Source organism: Mastomys coucha, chromosome X (assembly GCF_008632895.1).
Source record: "Mastomys coucha isolate ucsf_1 chromosome X, UCSF_Mcou_1, whole genome shotgun sequence".
Taxonomy (NCBI): Eukaryota; Metazoa; Chordata; class Mammalia; order Rodentia; family Muridae; genus Mastomys; species Mastomys coucha.
Genome location: NC_045030.1, coordinates 41,041,640 through 41,057,896, shown reverse-complemented (window position 1 = coordinate 41,057,896; position 16,257 = coordinate 41,041,640). Strand labels below are relative to the sequence as shown.

The following is a 16,257-nucleotide window of genomic DNA, read 5'->3' as shown; positions in this document are numbered from 1 at the left end:
GATGCTTCTGATGCAGGTGAATGGGAAGCTCAATTTTGACCTGAAATGGTAGAGGCATTACATATGGCATTTTGTTTTGCTTTGTTTTAGCTCTTAGGTTGGGCTGTCAGACATGTAGCTCAGTTTTACTGTACTGTTCCACAAATCTCCCCTGAAGTATAAGCCAATGTACTTCAGATGTTTTTCTGGTCAGTTTCAGTTTAATGGTACTATTCTCCTAAGTTGTAGGGATTTAATATTTTTGTTGATTTAATACTTCTTTCTGTATAGTTCAATGGATTCTCCCAGCTCCCATTTTAAAGCAGGATTTTATAAAAAAAAGTAGATTAAAAACCACATCCTCATATCCAGGGATGACATTAGCCCAGTGCAATCTATTTAAAATGAACATTGAACTTGAAAAGCTACATTACTGAAGTTGCTGTTCCTCTGTGCGTGGCAAAAAATTAAAATCTTACAAATATTATGCAAATATTCACCATCACATTACGGTACCCTCAAAATCAAAGTTCATAAAACTTTCTCTAGGAAAAAAAAATGGAATTTTGTTCTTGAACAGACAAAAAAAAATGTCACATATGACTCCAAAAATTAGGCTCAGAAGATGCTTGTAAGACTCAATCTCAAGTAATTTTCTAATTAGAAACCAATTGTACGCTTATGGCTCCTAGTGCCAGGTGAAAAACAAAATTGAACATTTGATCCACATGCCCAGATCCATACAGATCCACGTGAAAATAACTGTTCTCTGTCTTTCCTAATCAATATATAGTGAATGAATCAAAAAAAATCTATTATTTCAGACACTCTGAAAATAATCCTGTCTCATTTATTATGTTCAGATCTCTGCACTGGTTGGGACTGGCTATAGAGAGGCATATAAGAAACAGCATGTCGATGGACATTTGGTCCAATTATAGTACATACAAGGCCATGGTTGGGAGTGTTATCAGCAAAGTCTGTTATAGGTATGTTCATTACCGAATATGCCTGTTGCCAGCATCCAGACCATCTGGGCATCTAATGCTCTACTGCACATAAACATGGGCATACTCTCCCCCCTGGGTAGCAAAAATGCAAGACACTATTAATTCCTTCCCCACCCCCAAAGAAACCTGGGAAAGTGCATTGAGAAAAGAATGTGTGGGGCCCAGAGCTGGGGCAAGAGGGGTCTATACAAGAGCAGGTGGATCAAGAGAAATCCTGACAGCAGGAGGGATGGTTTCAGACCAAGCCAAGAATGGAGACTTTAGGGCCTCGGCAGAACCAGCAGAGCATCTGGCCTAGGATGCTCATTCAGGCCACATGCAAAAACTAGGAATCAAAAGCATCCTGCAGAGTTGGATAAGCAAATACATAGAGGCTAGATGAAGTTATGACTAGGCACACTGGGCAATACAAAGGGATACAGAGATAGAGAAGGAGCAAGAAAGATCCAGAGAGACTAGAAGAGAACGCCAGGCCACAATACTCCCCTTTATATCCCTTCTAACACGGTGGGCAGGGCAATCAGTGGCACTGTGACACCCAGCCACACAACTTTCTCCCTCCAGTGCTTAACTCATAGACAAGCTGCCCCTTACCAGTTAAAATCATAAGAGGAAAGAGCTGGTTGTGCCGTCAGTAAAGCTAGTCTGGATTTAGTAACTTTTATCTATTTGTTTGTGTTTTAAAGTTAACAGCACTTTGAAGTATTGTTTCACTATGGCACTTTCAAAGTTAATTTTTGTTTAGCTCCCCCTGCCCCCACTATGTTCCTACTGCCGCCTGCCTTCTATCTTTCCACCCGCACCCCTATCCCCTTAGCTTCAAGTTGACTTCATTCACAGGTATTCACTATTGCCCCTCCCCGTTCCATCCTCCTTAGCACTTCTTTCCTCTCTCCTGGTAGTCTCTTTTCTAATTTCATTGCCTACCCCCACATTTATGTAGTTAATTATTTAATTTCTGGCCCTGGGATTTGATCCTAGGGTCTTGTGTATACTAGAGAAGTCCACTACCTGAGAACTACATTCCCAGATCTATTTTCAATAATTTTTGAGACACATTTTCATTTAGCCCAGGCCAGCGTCAAGCTTGCTATGCCACTGGGAATGACCATGAACTTTGGACCCTCCTGTTTCAGCATTTCAAATGTTGGGATTACAGGTGAATAACCACGAATGGCATGTATTTCCCTTTTAATGCTCATTCTGAGATACCCCCATTAAGTTGCAGGCAAGGCTTGAACTTATAATACTCCGGAACAGCCGAGAATTCCAGACCTACTGCACCAGGCCTGGCTCTGGGTTTCTTATTTGAATGCTGAAGAAGTAGAGACCCCAAAAGTGACAGTGACTTCCTCATTGAAACAGAGCCAGACATGGAGGGCCTGGCTCTGGGCTTCTTATTTGAATGCTGAAGAAGTAGAGACCCCCAAAAGCGACAGTGACTTCCTCATTGAAACAGAGCCAAACATGGAGGGCCAGAGTTGCAGGTCCTGTTTGAGATTTGTGTACTATCATTTTAACTAGAGAAGCCTTTGCCATTGTAAGGAAATCTCTCCCTGACATTATAGGATACCGTGAAGGCAAAAGCCTTTCCTTTCAATGTGACAGTTTCAGTTTTCATGGAACACAACATTCAGGGATTGCATGGGCAAATGAATGGCTTGAAAATTTAAAAAACTAGAATCAAAAGAATTAGCAAGCACTGAATTTTATAAATACTGAAACGTCAAGGTTTTACCTCATCGTAGAACTCTGGATTTTGGTTGTGATGTGAGACCACAGCATAAGCATTTGTGGTAAAAACGGACCCTGCTGGTTTTCCATAAATGCACTGCAAAAGAGAGGAAACAGTCACCCCCACTAACCCAGGTCTTTCAAAAAGACGCTACTGAACCCCATACATTTAGAAGCAGTGAGAGTAAGGGGTGTGGCTAAGTCCACTCAGCTGCTATCATAAGCCTGTAAGTGCCCAATCATTTATGTAGTCACTGCAGACAGCACTCCAGAGAGTGCCTAACTCAGCTGGCTACAGAACACTTTCCAACATCTAGCCACCATAGGATGGTTTCCCAACTAGCTGACAGTGGGATGCTGCAGATGTTTTCTCCTTTAGAAGACAGATGTTCTCTAAAATCTGGCTCTTCAGGACAGAGAGGTGGACCTTAGCAAGAGTTTTCTTTTTGGATGTTCCTTGTTGAGTGTTTTGTTTTGGTTTTTTTAAGGTGTGTTTAAAAAAACAACAAACAACCTAAAACTTAAAAAAAAAGTCAAACGCCTATTAAGCTGCAGACAGATAAGCTTACTGTTCTCCTACATCATAAGACTTTGTTTGGTTTTTTTGGTTCTTGAGACAGAGTTTCACTACATAGCCCCTGGCTGGCCTGGAAGTCACTATGAAAACCAGGCTCATCACCAATTCAGAGATCTGCATGCATCCTTGCCTCTGTCTTTAAGTGTTGACATTAAAGGTATGCCCAGTTTCCTTACCTTTTTGAGCCTGACACTTTATAAGGTACTTTTTTTTTTTTAAATCACTCATTTTCTGGCATTAGATGTAAGGCTTTCTATGGTTCCTTGGAATGCTGCCATTTCATGACCCCTCTAATTTCCTTTTACTTCCATTGGCCCAATAAGCTCAAGGATGAATACTGAACCAGCATGCCAAGTTACCAACGGCTCCACCGTTACTGTGGAGTGAGCCTCTAGGCCAGCTAAGAAATGAAATTGAGACTCCACAAGTCCACAGCCAATTCACCTGAAATACAGTTGTCAAGGCTTTTTTTTTTTTTTTCAAGAACTGCTGAGAAGTAACCTAAGGGTTTCTACATGATACTCAAAGGATATTTCAGGGAGGCAGGGGAACTGGTTGTTCTCATCCCGACTGAAGAGACAAGCAAAGGGAGGAAAAATTCCGCTGCATTTGAGCCAGCTAATCCTTAATTGAATTTAATGTTCTATTTGGGAGAAAGGGAGCTCCTTTCAAACACAGGGGCAGTGCAATATTCAACAATTTACCTGGGAGTGCTGGGGTATCTTTCTCTAGTTGGTTAGTGTGACTAGCAATCCATTTGACTGTTTTAGATTCAAGCTAGAAGCAAGGAACCATATACACATTTTGTGAGAGCTGCATTGTTTGGGGCTTCTGTCTCAGGTTTCTGATCACTGGGCTCAAGAAGAAGAAGTTTATAGCGAAACCATAAAGGCGCTGCATTATAACGGATATTCATGGCTGCACTGCATGCTACTAAGACTGCCTTGCAGAGATCACAGAGCTAAGTTTGGAGGCACTGTTTGGCCAGTTGTAGAGCAGAAGTCCTAGCTCAGATCAAAGCCCTCATGCTGTGCTTCTGTCAGCTCAACAAGCCTGTTCGAGTTTCAAAGAGAAAGGAGTTGGTCTCCTAATAGTAACATTATAAGACCCCCTGAAGGAAACATTATAAACTATCTAGTCATTAAAAAATGACCTTGTGATTAGGCCTCTAAGCAATGCAGATTCAAGTGGAATAAATGCCAAAAGGGAATAAGGAAACCTCATCTACTTTCTCATTTTCAAGATGGAACCCAGAGCTTTGTACACGTTAGGCAAGTACTACGGAGCAGTACCATCATATAGATAAACATCCCCAGCCCAAATTCACCCATCTTCTCAGCTGCATATCTACCCTACCTTGTAATATAGATCATTTAAACAAACCCTTTAGTTCACATGTAATAGTAGGAAACGAAATATTACCTTTTTCACTCCAGCATATTTTCTTGTTGAAATATAAAGACATTAAACTTAGAGCATGACACCATCAAGTACTAAATTTTCATCTCCACAATCTCTTCCAAAAACACACCCAGATCACCACCATAAACAAACCTTTAGCGCGGATGCATCACTTTCATCCGAATCCCGGAATTCCACACAGACGGCAATGTTCCTAGCCTAAAATCATTAATCAGCCAAAGTGAGTCATACAGTGAGCAGATGATCAATAATATTGCACACTCCAAGAATGTATAGTTTCCTTACCTTGGCAAATGATTTCTGGCTGTCATATTTTAATTGCAAGGGATAGACATACAGATGGTTTTTATAAATAGTGAATGGATAACAATATTTTGTCATTTCTGGAACAAACTCTTCAACCTCCACAGTAATGTTTTGACAATTCTTTTCAAAAGGCTTCAGGGGCACATATGAAGAGGTAATACAATCTATGGGAGGACAAAAATAAGCATGTAACTTAATAGTCATTAACACGTTCCTGCATTTGTAGAAATATACATGGGTTGTGTTTGCAAAGAACGATTTCAAAACAGAATTCTTAGTTGGTGACAAGAAGTTAAACAACTTTAAGAAACCAAAAAGGGCACGGCAGAGTGCTGATTTTCATGAGAACCTTTATGCCAGACATGGGTTGCGATTTCACTCACAACACTGAATGATTTGCCAAATATAACACATCATAATTTTGACAAATTCAAACTCTGCAGAGAAACCCACTGCATTTTCCCTCCTGTGGCTGCAATTTTAGCTTTCGCTGCAAGTTTTTATTGGTATCAGGGAAAGCAATGAGAGTAAATTTATGCTTCCAATTAGCTCATGGCAAATCACTTTTAAAAAGTTAACTTGGTGCAGGTGCAAATTTTCACTAAAAAAATAATTAAGTTTTTTTTTAAATTATAGACCTTATGATGTGTTACCAATAATAAAATAAAACACACAAAATGTCTGAGCAATTGAACCATATGTTTCTGAAGCTGCCATTGTAGGAGAGCTCAGGAGTAATACGTTGGTCTATGACCCTTTCTTTACTCTCCAGCCATGTGGGTGGACAAGGAAGACCCAGGCTAAACTGAGCCTAAGGACACAACATTTTTGTTACAGTTGTTTTTTTTTTTTCTGATTACTAAAACAATGCATGCAAATAATAGAACATCTGGAGGCAAAAACTGAAGATTTTCAATCACAATCAGTCACTGCACTGTACTACCCACAGACAATGAGCACGGACATTTGCGAGTGTTGTCTTCTAGCCTTCTCTAGGCACATTTTACACAGCAATGTGAAATTCCCATGGTGTGTACACAACTCAATCTTGATTACTTGATAGTTTATCTGATATCTCATTGAACAGATTATAAACACCAATTGCAATCACTGCATCAAGCATTTATGGTAATACTGTGCAATAAATCCTTGAAGCACACTGACAATCTTGATTCTGTTAGCTTCCAAGTTCCCTCTAAGGTAAAGAACACTGTAAAAAAACATCTGTGTGCATATGCAGAAACTCCTGTCTATATTTCAATTATCCTATTAAAGATTTCCTTGAGTCTGTGTGTGTGTGAGTGTGTGTGTGTGTGTGTCTGAGTGCGCGCGCACACGTGTTCAGGTGCCAGCAGAGGCTATATTGTCAGATTTCCTAAAGCTGGAGCTACAAGTAGTTGTGAGCAGCCAAACATAGGTGGTAGGACCTGAATTTGGGTCCTCTGGAAGAGCAATAACTACTGGGCCATTTCTCTATCCCCCTCAATGACTCTTTTTATGAAAAATAATCTATTTCACTCTTGCACATTTTTAAATGCAGATTGGGCATTGTTCACTGTGTGTAATCCTTTAGTGATTTCTCAGTGTACTTAAAATAAAATACAAATTTAAGGTGTTACCAGTCTATACAATTCGCTATATTCTTTTCCTACTTCCATTTCCTGTCCATTGTTCCCACCACATCCTACTATGGAGCCACACCAACTTCCTCTCTATTCATACAAATTAAGAATGCTTCTATCTCAAGGCTTTTTACAATATATAGGATGCCCTCAGTCTGCAGCATATGACCCCAAACATCCTTTGCTAGCTAGCTCCTTCCCTTGTTGGTTAGGGAAGCCCTAGGAAATTAAGACACTGTGCAAACCTGCAGTAAACTATTGATAGATACTCAAGCTCTGATTACAATGGTCAGTGTTTGTTTGCAATACATTCTTACTTGGTAAATCTACAGGAACACATTCCACTGTGATGTTCAGCTGTCCAGGGATAATCTGCAATTTTGTCTTTTCTGGCCTAGGTAGAAATCAAGAATAATTTTAGAGGTAAAAAATGATGACTATTACATGCATTGGTTACCTGAAATCCAATCGCAAATTTTTAAGTATTCAATTTTGCCCATATTTAACTCATATTCATTACTTTAAAAAATATGATAATTTATCCATTTGTTTCATTTAGTATACCAATGTCACACACTTACTTTTTGTATTCTGAGAGCAACTTGAGAATATCTTCATTTGAAAGCTTGCTACTGTCTTGTTTATACAAAGGGGAAAATCTCCCATCCAGATCCAGAGAGCCCTGAATATCTTTGAAAATGGGTCTAGAACAGCAACAAAAAGGCTTTTAATACAAATTTTGAAGTACTGATAAACTCAACTTGTACTGGTGAGAATGTGAAACTGTGAACATGCATGGCAGTGCTTTTGTGGGATCTTACAACCTACCCTACAGCAATGCCATTGTATTTCTTGGCATGGTTCCACATGCTGCGGGGATACTCACAGCAGATTTATTTGCTCTAACTCCAAACTGGTAATACATCAGAAATTGAATGAACTAACTGGCATATTATGCTGTGGAATACCAAAAGGAATTCTACACAACAGGGAGGAAGCTCAAAAGTATACTGAGCATAAATAACCAATGCCAAGAATACATGCTGCAGGATTTCAATTTTATGATGAGTTCAGACAGACAAAATTTTACCCAGTGATAATCAGATGGATGGTTGCCTGGGTACCTAGACAGGGCCATGAGGAACCTTTCTGGGGAGAAACACTCCTTGTATCTATATTGTACCAGTCATTGTTAAAGTGGTCCTTACATTTGTAAACATTTATTAATGTGGATATATACACATTAATTATAATATTATATATTAATATATATATAATATAATATTATATAATATTAATTATATTTATTATATAATTATACACACACACACACACATATATATACACACATACATACACAAAAGTGATTCATTTTATCAGCATAAAACTGATAAAAATTACATTGGCTCCTAAAGTTAATTTTATACAAAGTTTATTACATATATAGTCATATGATTTTGATAGGCTCTCCCTACCTTTTTTTGGGGGGGTGCAGGGGGGAACAGGGTTTTACTTGGTAGCCTTGCTGGTCTGGAACAGGCTGGCCTTGAACTTACAAAGATCTATTTGCCTGTCTTCCCCCCTACTTCATAAGTGCTGGGATTAAAGATGTGTGCGCCACCACACCCAGCCTCTTCTACCATTTTAAGCAACTATTTTGCTGCTAAAATGGAAAGTAATATATGAGCACCTAAAGCACCGGATGTACCAACAGCCAGAAATCCAACACTCCTCAGCAAAGCCCATTGCTCCTGCTTTAAAGTATTTATTTCTAGTAACAGGGGCTTATCATACACTTTTTAAAAGTCTTGGACAAACCTTAGTAAATCCCAGCTACTGCAGCTGATGGAAACAATCCAGGAAGGAGAAAATAGCATAATGCCTCACCAAAACTGGGGATCTGAGGTGCTCTCTGAAGCTTTCAGAATTAATTTTCTCACCTGGCAAAAGAGCAGCAGGCAGTTCCTGTAACTGCCTAAGAGCAGGAGAATGCCACAGTGGTCTAGAGTCAGTGCTAACATGGGGTAGCCCTATCCTGACCTCCACTCTGCTACATGCTCTAAGGTTTTAGATGCAGGTTTCATTTTCTTTATCCTTTCCTTCTGTGTCTCCATTTCCTCATCTCAAAGATAGGACACCCAAATCTTAAATATATATTTATACATTAGGCCCAGCATAGGAGTACATTGCTGTGATCACAGCATTCTGAAGGCAGAGGTATGAAACTGCTGCAAGTTCAAAGACAGCCTGGTCGACATAATAGTGAGCACTAGACTAATTAGAGTTACAAGGCAAAAAAAAAATGTGTTTCAAAAATAAATAAGTAGACAAAGTATGCATTAAGTACTTAGATAGTGAGTATCCTGGACAGAGTTAAACTTAATAAGTGTTAATAATAAACAGTAGTAGCAGCAGAAATGGACTTTTAAGGTAGATGCATTACAAATAAGTATATGTGTATATTCATAAGCCACACTTTCCATTTTAGAATGCCAACCTGCATTAGTTTTTGCCATTCACCTATCCTTGGCAATCATTGGTTTTACTAGTATGAGAAACAAGGAAAATAGTTCTCTATTAGCACATGATATATTCTGAGATCCTTACTCCAAATGAAATGGTTATAAATAGTGACAGAAGAGTTGATTCACTTCAAATCTCCTACCCTGTGCTATTCCCCAGCACCCGGTGAATAGAACTGATTGAATTATTCAGAACACGGTGCCCTTTCCCAAGAACTCCCAGTCAGTTGTACAGGCTGTACCACAAACAAGCTGATGAACTTACACTTCAAAGTGGGGATAAACAACAAACAGGCTCCAAATCCTCATTGCCTGTAGATTTGCAAGATTTGGATAAAACACTTTCATAAGCTACTATAACATAAGAATCATAGAAAATGTAGGTTTCTAAATACACTATTCACAAAGGATTCACCAGAAAATCTATTAATTATAGTTTGCACTTCATGACTGCTGCACTCTTTGCCATCAAAATTTTTAGTACATTTTCCAGAATGATTCTGACAGGTTTTAAAGCCAGAAACTCAGCCAACTCTGAAAAACTGGGCATATTATACATAATTTGTTATATATTCTAGTGCTCTGGGGAAAATTCTATCACTTTATCAATGAGCGGTGTTAAAATATAAGATTAAGTAGTGTCCATCAGATTAACCCAAACCAAAAGAAATTTCCCATAACACAAGTGGGGCTTTGGAAGTAGGTCTTGGATGCATAGCAAAGTCTGAAGAAGTTTTACATCCCAAGTGTCCCAAGACACAACTAACTAGCCTGCCAGAAATGGACCACTGAATTGCTGGTAAGGACACTGGTCCCCAACTTCACAGAGACCTAAAAAATAGAAGGGTCAGGATTGCATTTATACGAACCTGGCTGCCCAAGCAAAGGGCATTCTGTATTGTCCAAGGCGGCTACATACTTGTTTAGCTGTCCTGTGTACCTTCTGGGCTGTCTATGGTCAGAAAAAAGATGAGTTTAGATTTGTTCAATCTGCCATGGATTCATCTTCAACCCTACCCCAAATTATCATTATAACACACCAAAAATCCTGGAAGGAAACATCTATAAATAAACATTAAAATATATCTTTGCTACCCATTTTCCAAGACTAAAACTAAAGAAACTAAAGTATTTCTTTTTACACTCTCTCTCTCTTTCTCTCTCTCTCTTTCTCTTTCTCTCTCTCTCTCTCTCTCTCTCTCTCTCTCTCTCTCTCTCTCTCTCTCTCTCTCTCTCTCTCTCTTCCTCCCTCTCCCTCTCCCTCCCTCCCTCCCGCTCTTCCCCATTCTCTCCTTCCCTCTCTCCCTCTCCCTCTCCCTCTGTCTCTGTCTCTCTGTTATGCTGGGGTTCAAACCAACAGCATTATATACTCTACTACTGAGCCATATCCCTAGTCAAAAAGTAATTCTTAAAGGCAAGTTATTTTCTCCCTAACAACTCTTTCTTCATTTCAGAAGAAAGACTAATGAGATATTGGACTCCTTTGTACCACAGCCTTCTGCTAGGAACACTTTGAGCAGTGTTAACGTGCATTTCCTTCCACACTGCTGGCAGATACTCATTATTCATAGGGGAAGTTTGTTCTAGATACAGTTGACCTTCTACTCCCAAGATAAGGCACAAGTGACAAGAGTCAATGCAATTAGTCTCATGTGGGCAGCAGCCGCTGTTTGAACAGGCAATGAGAGATGACAAAGGTGATAAGTTGCCTATAAGGCCTAAATAGGCTTCAAAGCACAGGCTGGATGCTTATCCCTGGGGATACAAAATGCTAGAGGCTTTTGTGTACACTGCAAATACATTTCCCCCACCTATTAGTCATGCCTCCTCAGCATCTTCCACTTAATAAATATTATGTGAATACAGTAAAGTCCAACATTCAATAGACTGATGGCTCTTAAACTGTGTAATAACTATGGTGCTATGAATTAATTGTTCCATAAATCCTTTCCTTCCCTAGGTCTCAGATTTCTCATTTATTACACAAGAGGACAGGATTCAGGTTTCTAACCAATCAGATGTCCTGATCTAAGGATTGTGATAATGATAAAAATGGCAAACTCCTAATTGTGCCATTTAAGAATATTCAGGAAAATAATAAACAATGAAAAATCCCCACCATGTAATATGTGAACACATCATGAAAGAAATCACACTGAAAAAGTATAAAGGGTGAGATGGACCACAGTGAACAGCAGCCATTTGAAGTCAATACACTGATAATGAGCTCATTGTCTAGCCTCATTGCATCAGAGACAGGAGTGGATATAGTTACAGTTTTCCATAGTAGACAATGTAAAAAGTCCTCAGAGAAGATAATTTTTCATCACAAAGGTCTCTGACAATGCCATTTTAAAATACTGAGCGGGAATATTTACCAATTTTAAATTACCTTTATCGGATCTGAGTTTTTGATGTAGGGTTCTGCACAATGTGTGATGTTTCCCTGCAACACCTTTTCAATTCTCACAACTAGAAAAATTTCAGGATGTGGGTTCGTCACTGAGAAGATTCCCTAGGGGGAAAAAATGACTTCTGTTAGATATTTTTATGTCACATACATATGGCTGTTTGGCAACTGATACCTTGTAGTGTGGAGAGTACAGAATGTTGATAATTCAACATAGGATCATGTCCAGGATTCCAGGAATAGGTAGAACATTTTTGTTATTTGGGGTGCTTTCTGCTTTTTGAGACAGTCTAGCTAGATATAGGCCAGGCTAGGTTGGAAGTTGAAGCAGCCATCCTGCCCCTGTCACCTGAATGCTGGAGCACTAGTACCCTAGGCCTGCCCCACCCTATCCACAGGGTAGTGGTGGCTGCTTTTGCTACACATTCCAAAGTGTCCAATGAATGTATCTTTCCAAATGCAGTTCCTATTTTGTTACTAGCTTCACCCTATGCCTCCAGCTCCTTCTCTGTGGCTCTTTTGCAAGGTGAGTTCTTAGACCTAATGAATACAATAGACCTCAATTGGTTTAATTGGTATATACTAAAGTTAATGTGTCTCCTGAGTAGCTAGAACTACCAGTTCACTCCAATTCATACTGAATACAGTGAAGAAGGAAAAAATACACTCCCACTGCTTGCCTAACGTTAAAAACTCACCATCTGAAGCTGAGAAAATTGGCTGAGTGCTAAAATGTTTGACACCCAAGCATGAGCACCTGAGTTTGGCAGTCACAGAAAGCCAGCAGTCTGCCTGTAATCCCAGTGTTGAGGAGAAAACAGGTAAATCCCTAGACTTTACTGGCCAAACAGTCCAATTGAATAGAAGAGCTCCAGATTCACTGAGAGATGCTGGACTCAAAAAAAGGGGGGGGACTAGAAAGTTGCCTCTAGCAAAGGCCAAGAGTTCAGATCCCAGCACCCATGTTGGGGGTGAGGCTCACAAGCACTTGTATCTCCAGCTCTAGGAGTCTAACACTCTTCTGGCCTCTGTTAGCTATTCATACACATTTGTCCACATGTGCATATATTGACGCACTCATGATTAAAGCCAAATAAATAAATAAATAAGAAATTAAATTTCTTTAAAAAAAGAGGAAAAAGGAGGTAAAGAGTGATTGAGGAAGATACCATTGTTGAACTCTGCCTTCCACACCTGCATGCACATTTATGTACATATACTCACATGGACACATACAGGCAATACACACACCCATAAGCCATCTTATGGAAAACTCTGCAGTTTAAAAGCTTTGGTGCTGTCAAAGTAAACAGAGGCAGCAAAGGGTCTAGAACTTGCCTAGTGTCTCCAGCCTCTGTTTAAGGGGACAAATGTGGAGACAGCCAAAGTGACATCATTTTCTTTGAATGTGTGTGGAATAACCACACCATCTTTTGTCTTTCCAAAATAAAAGTAAAAAAGAGGAAGAAAGAGAGAAATTCTCTAAATATTGTGTCAGTGGTTTTTGCCTCATGCTTGAAGGAACATCAAATGAATTTGAATAAAATAATCCATCAGTGGGTCTTTCCCAAGTTTTGTTTTCCTACTTGGTGTATTACCAACTTTGTTAAATATTGCTCTCTAGTTTTCAAAGCATTTCAGACATATTATATCATGAGTTCCAAATTGAAGCTTCGAAGTTTGTCAGAGCACAGCATAAAACAATGTGAGGGGTTAGTAGTGTCTCCTCCCCCGCCAAGTCAAAGAACTTGTAGAAAGTTTGGGTGATAGATTACCAAGTAGTGAGTACAAACAAACATAGAACAAGGTAGTTAAAATATGGTTGAGGACTTAGACAGCCTGGGTGCATATTCTGGCTTGGCCATTTACCAGTTTAGGCAATTCACATCTTTCCTACATCTCAGGTTTCTACATCTCAGGTCCTATGAAGTGATGGGACTGAGTAATATTGTTGTCAGGAGTTTCTTACATAGGATAATGAAATAACATGCATTAGGTGTCTGGTTATCGCTAGGGTGGCCCATCAAACTATATCATAGTCACAGAACTTGGTTTCTGGTACTGCTGGAAAGATGCTTGATCTTTAGCTGGCCTAACAGACTGCCCATGCTGCCCCTGCAGAAGGTAGGCTCGGAACTGAAACTTGCATGTCCCCAGCTCCTAGAAGTCCATCTTTTTCTTTTATTGACAAGGGCTACAATACAGGGGTAGAGCACAATCTTTGGGGTTCTTCTGCATTTTCCCCCCATAACTTTCTAGCATCTCCCTATCCCCTGATGTAGAAAGTGACTAAAGAAAGCCCATTGTTGGCTGAGACTTTGGTCCCATGTGTCAAAGGTTCTGGTCTAATTCTTTTTCACCAGGGTGAGTCTTACCCACTTCATTGCCACCTTCTTCTAAAGAATATATCAACACCCTCACTCCACTCCTAATATAATTCCCAGGACCCAGCAGTGCATTCTCTCTAATATTGTTGATTGAGATCGTTCAGATATAGGTTCAAATCCTATCTTTAGCATTCTTAGCTATGTCATGATGGACAGCTCACCCAACCCCCAATCATCAATTTTCTTGTTTGTGAAGAAATAATACTTATGTCATTCTACAAAACTATTTTGATTATGTAAGCCCCCCAATGGAAGTGTTAGCACAAAAAGGGCATTTTTTAAGTGTTGAGATTGGGTATGGTGGCCTAAACCTGTAGGCCCAGCTACTCAGAAGGCTGAGGCAGGAGGCTATCTTCACTCAAGGCATTCCAGACCAGCCTGGATCATACAATACAACCTCATCTCAAAACTGAAATAACAACAATGATGACTTTCTTCTTGATGTAGATTACTGAACGATACCTGATCAATCACCTGATCCACTAAACTTCCTATCCAATATACAGAAATAGTACAATAAGCAGACTTAAGAAGACTTATTTGGCATTATGTGGAAAACTAGAAACAGAAATCAATATCGGGTTCTCACATATAAATTAATAATGTTGTACTTTTTCAATTTCTCTTTTATGAGCTTTTCCCATTGTTGGTTAATGTTCCTGTATGTGACAACTATTGTCTAAAGGACAAGTGAAGAGGCTATGAGGATTTTAACGAGGAGTTCACAGACCCAAAGCCCTTCAAAACCCCATAGCAATGAGCATAAAATTTGACCCTAAAATTCCGAATGTTTTGGCACTTATTCAGAGGAGGTATGTGTGTGTACATGTGTACATGTATTCACATGTGTATATCTGGCTCTACGTTTGCATTGGATTTTGCACACTATTCCCACTGAATTTCCTATCATGGTTCCACCTAAAAATGTCACTCTACCAACATGTTACTCACATGTTCATTGCTTTCCATTTCCCATTGCCAATCTCAGTCAGCAAAAGAGCATCTGTAGACAGACCTTCTAAAGGGTGGAATGCTGTAAGAAAATTGCCTGAAACCAGGGAGTAAGGCAAAGATGCTTCTCTCTCTTGTTCTGAAGGTGCTATAAAATGATCAACGCTCACCTGCTTTATGTAGCATAACTGAGACTCAGCAATTCCATGGATGAGAGACTCAGGTGAATAGCCCTTTGCATTCCCATCACTGGCCAGTTGGGTTGAGGTACCCCATAGCATTTCACGGACAGAGGGTGGGTTCAAGTCTACATGAAAGTCGGCTGAAATTTTACAATTGTTCTTTACATCAAATAAGGCAAGGTTGATGAAAAAGGGCTCAACCTAGGAATGAAGACAGTTGGCATTTTAGAACTAAGATTTTGGGAAACAAATTGCAAAATAAGGTGGTTTTTTTTTTCCTTCAAATTTGAATTTATTCTGTTACCTTCTGAGTTTAATATTTAGTTAAAGTGCATTATGCTTGTTCTGCATCAAATAACAGGAGAAACATTCAGAAATAAAAGGCTACTTTAATTTTTAAATTAAAATAAAAGTTAATTTTGTCAGGTATAAATTTACAAGGTATGAATTCACAAAAATTAACAAGTTATACTTTTAAAAAGATGAACAGAATTCGAAAGTATCACCTAAAGAAAAAATGATTTATGAATCAAACTTACATCTCTATACATTTACTGACATGACTCCAAAAAATTGCTAACATATAGATTATTAAAAAAAGGTCCTTTCTGGTATACTGCAATGTACTAGACTATATATTTCATAACAGCCAGAATCAGTCAACAGTAAATTACTCAAAAAATGTTCTGCCCCATCAGCAAATTTGGAAGACATGATTCCTCCTTACAGATGGCATTTGAAAGCTGGTCACAAAGAGAAATTTCATGCCAGATGGCATAAAGATTAACCCTTTGCATACAGGAAAGTGCTCCGATGTATTTTATGTACTTTGTGAAAGAATCCATCTTTACTTGATATTTTTGAAACTAGAAATCCAAAATAAAGATGAACATAATAGTCTCCTTGAAGATTTGAAATTTCCAGTGGCGAGTATTTCCAATCACATCAACTCGTGATACCCAATATTTACGCAGACCAAAAATAAGTTTCATTCTATAGGACAATGAGTGAGCCTAAGCCACTGAAGAGCAACTATGTCTCACTAAGGCTTAGGGATACGAATTAATATCTATGAACCAATTTTCTTTTTTTTTATTAGATATTTTCTCTATTTACATGTAAATTTCTCCTTTCCCAGTTTCCCCTCCAAAAAAC

At 39.0% G+C, this 16,257-nt stretch overlaps 1 protein-coding gene across 1 annotated transcript in view; it reads right to left on the bottom strand.

Annotated features, from left to right (window-relative positions):
- Dock11 (dedicator of cytokinesis 11) overlaps positions 1–16,257 on the bottom strand; it is a 136,086-nt gene that overhangs the window by 92,176 nt on the left and 27,653 nt on the right. Inside the window, exons 12-20 of the mRNA XM_031372386.1 lie at positions 15,091–15,303; positions 11,565–11,687; positions 10,042–10,124; positions 7,232–7,354; positions 6,968–7,044; positions 5,008–5,192; positions 4,855–4,920; positions 2,728–2,820; positions 6–40 (exon numbers count right to left, since the gene is read on the bottom strand). Coding sequence (XP_031228246.1) covers positions 6–40; positions 2,728–2,820; positions 4,855–4,920; positions 5,008–5,192; positions 6,968–7,044; positions 7,232–7,354; positions 10,042–10,124; positions 11,565–11,687; positions 15,091–15,303 — 998 coding nt within the window. The remainder of the gene's footprint in view (positions 1–5; positions 41–2,727; positions 2,821–4,854; positions 4,921–5,007; positions 5,193–6,967; positions 7,045–7,231; positions 7,355–10,041; positions 10,125–11,564; positions 11,688–15,090; positions 15,304–16,257) is intronic.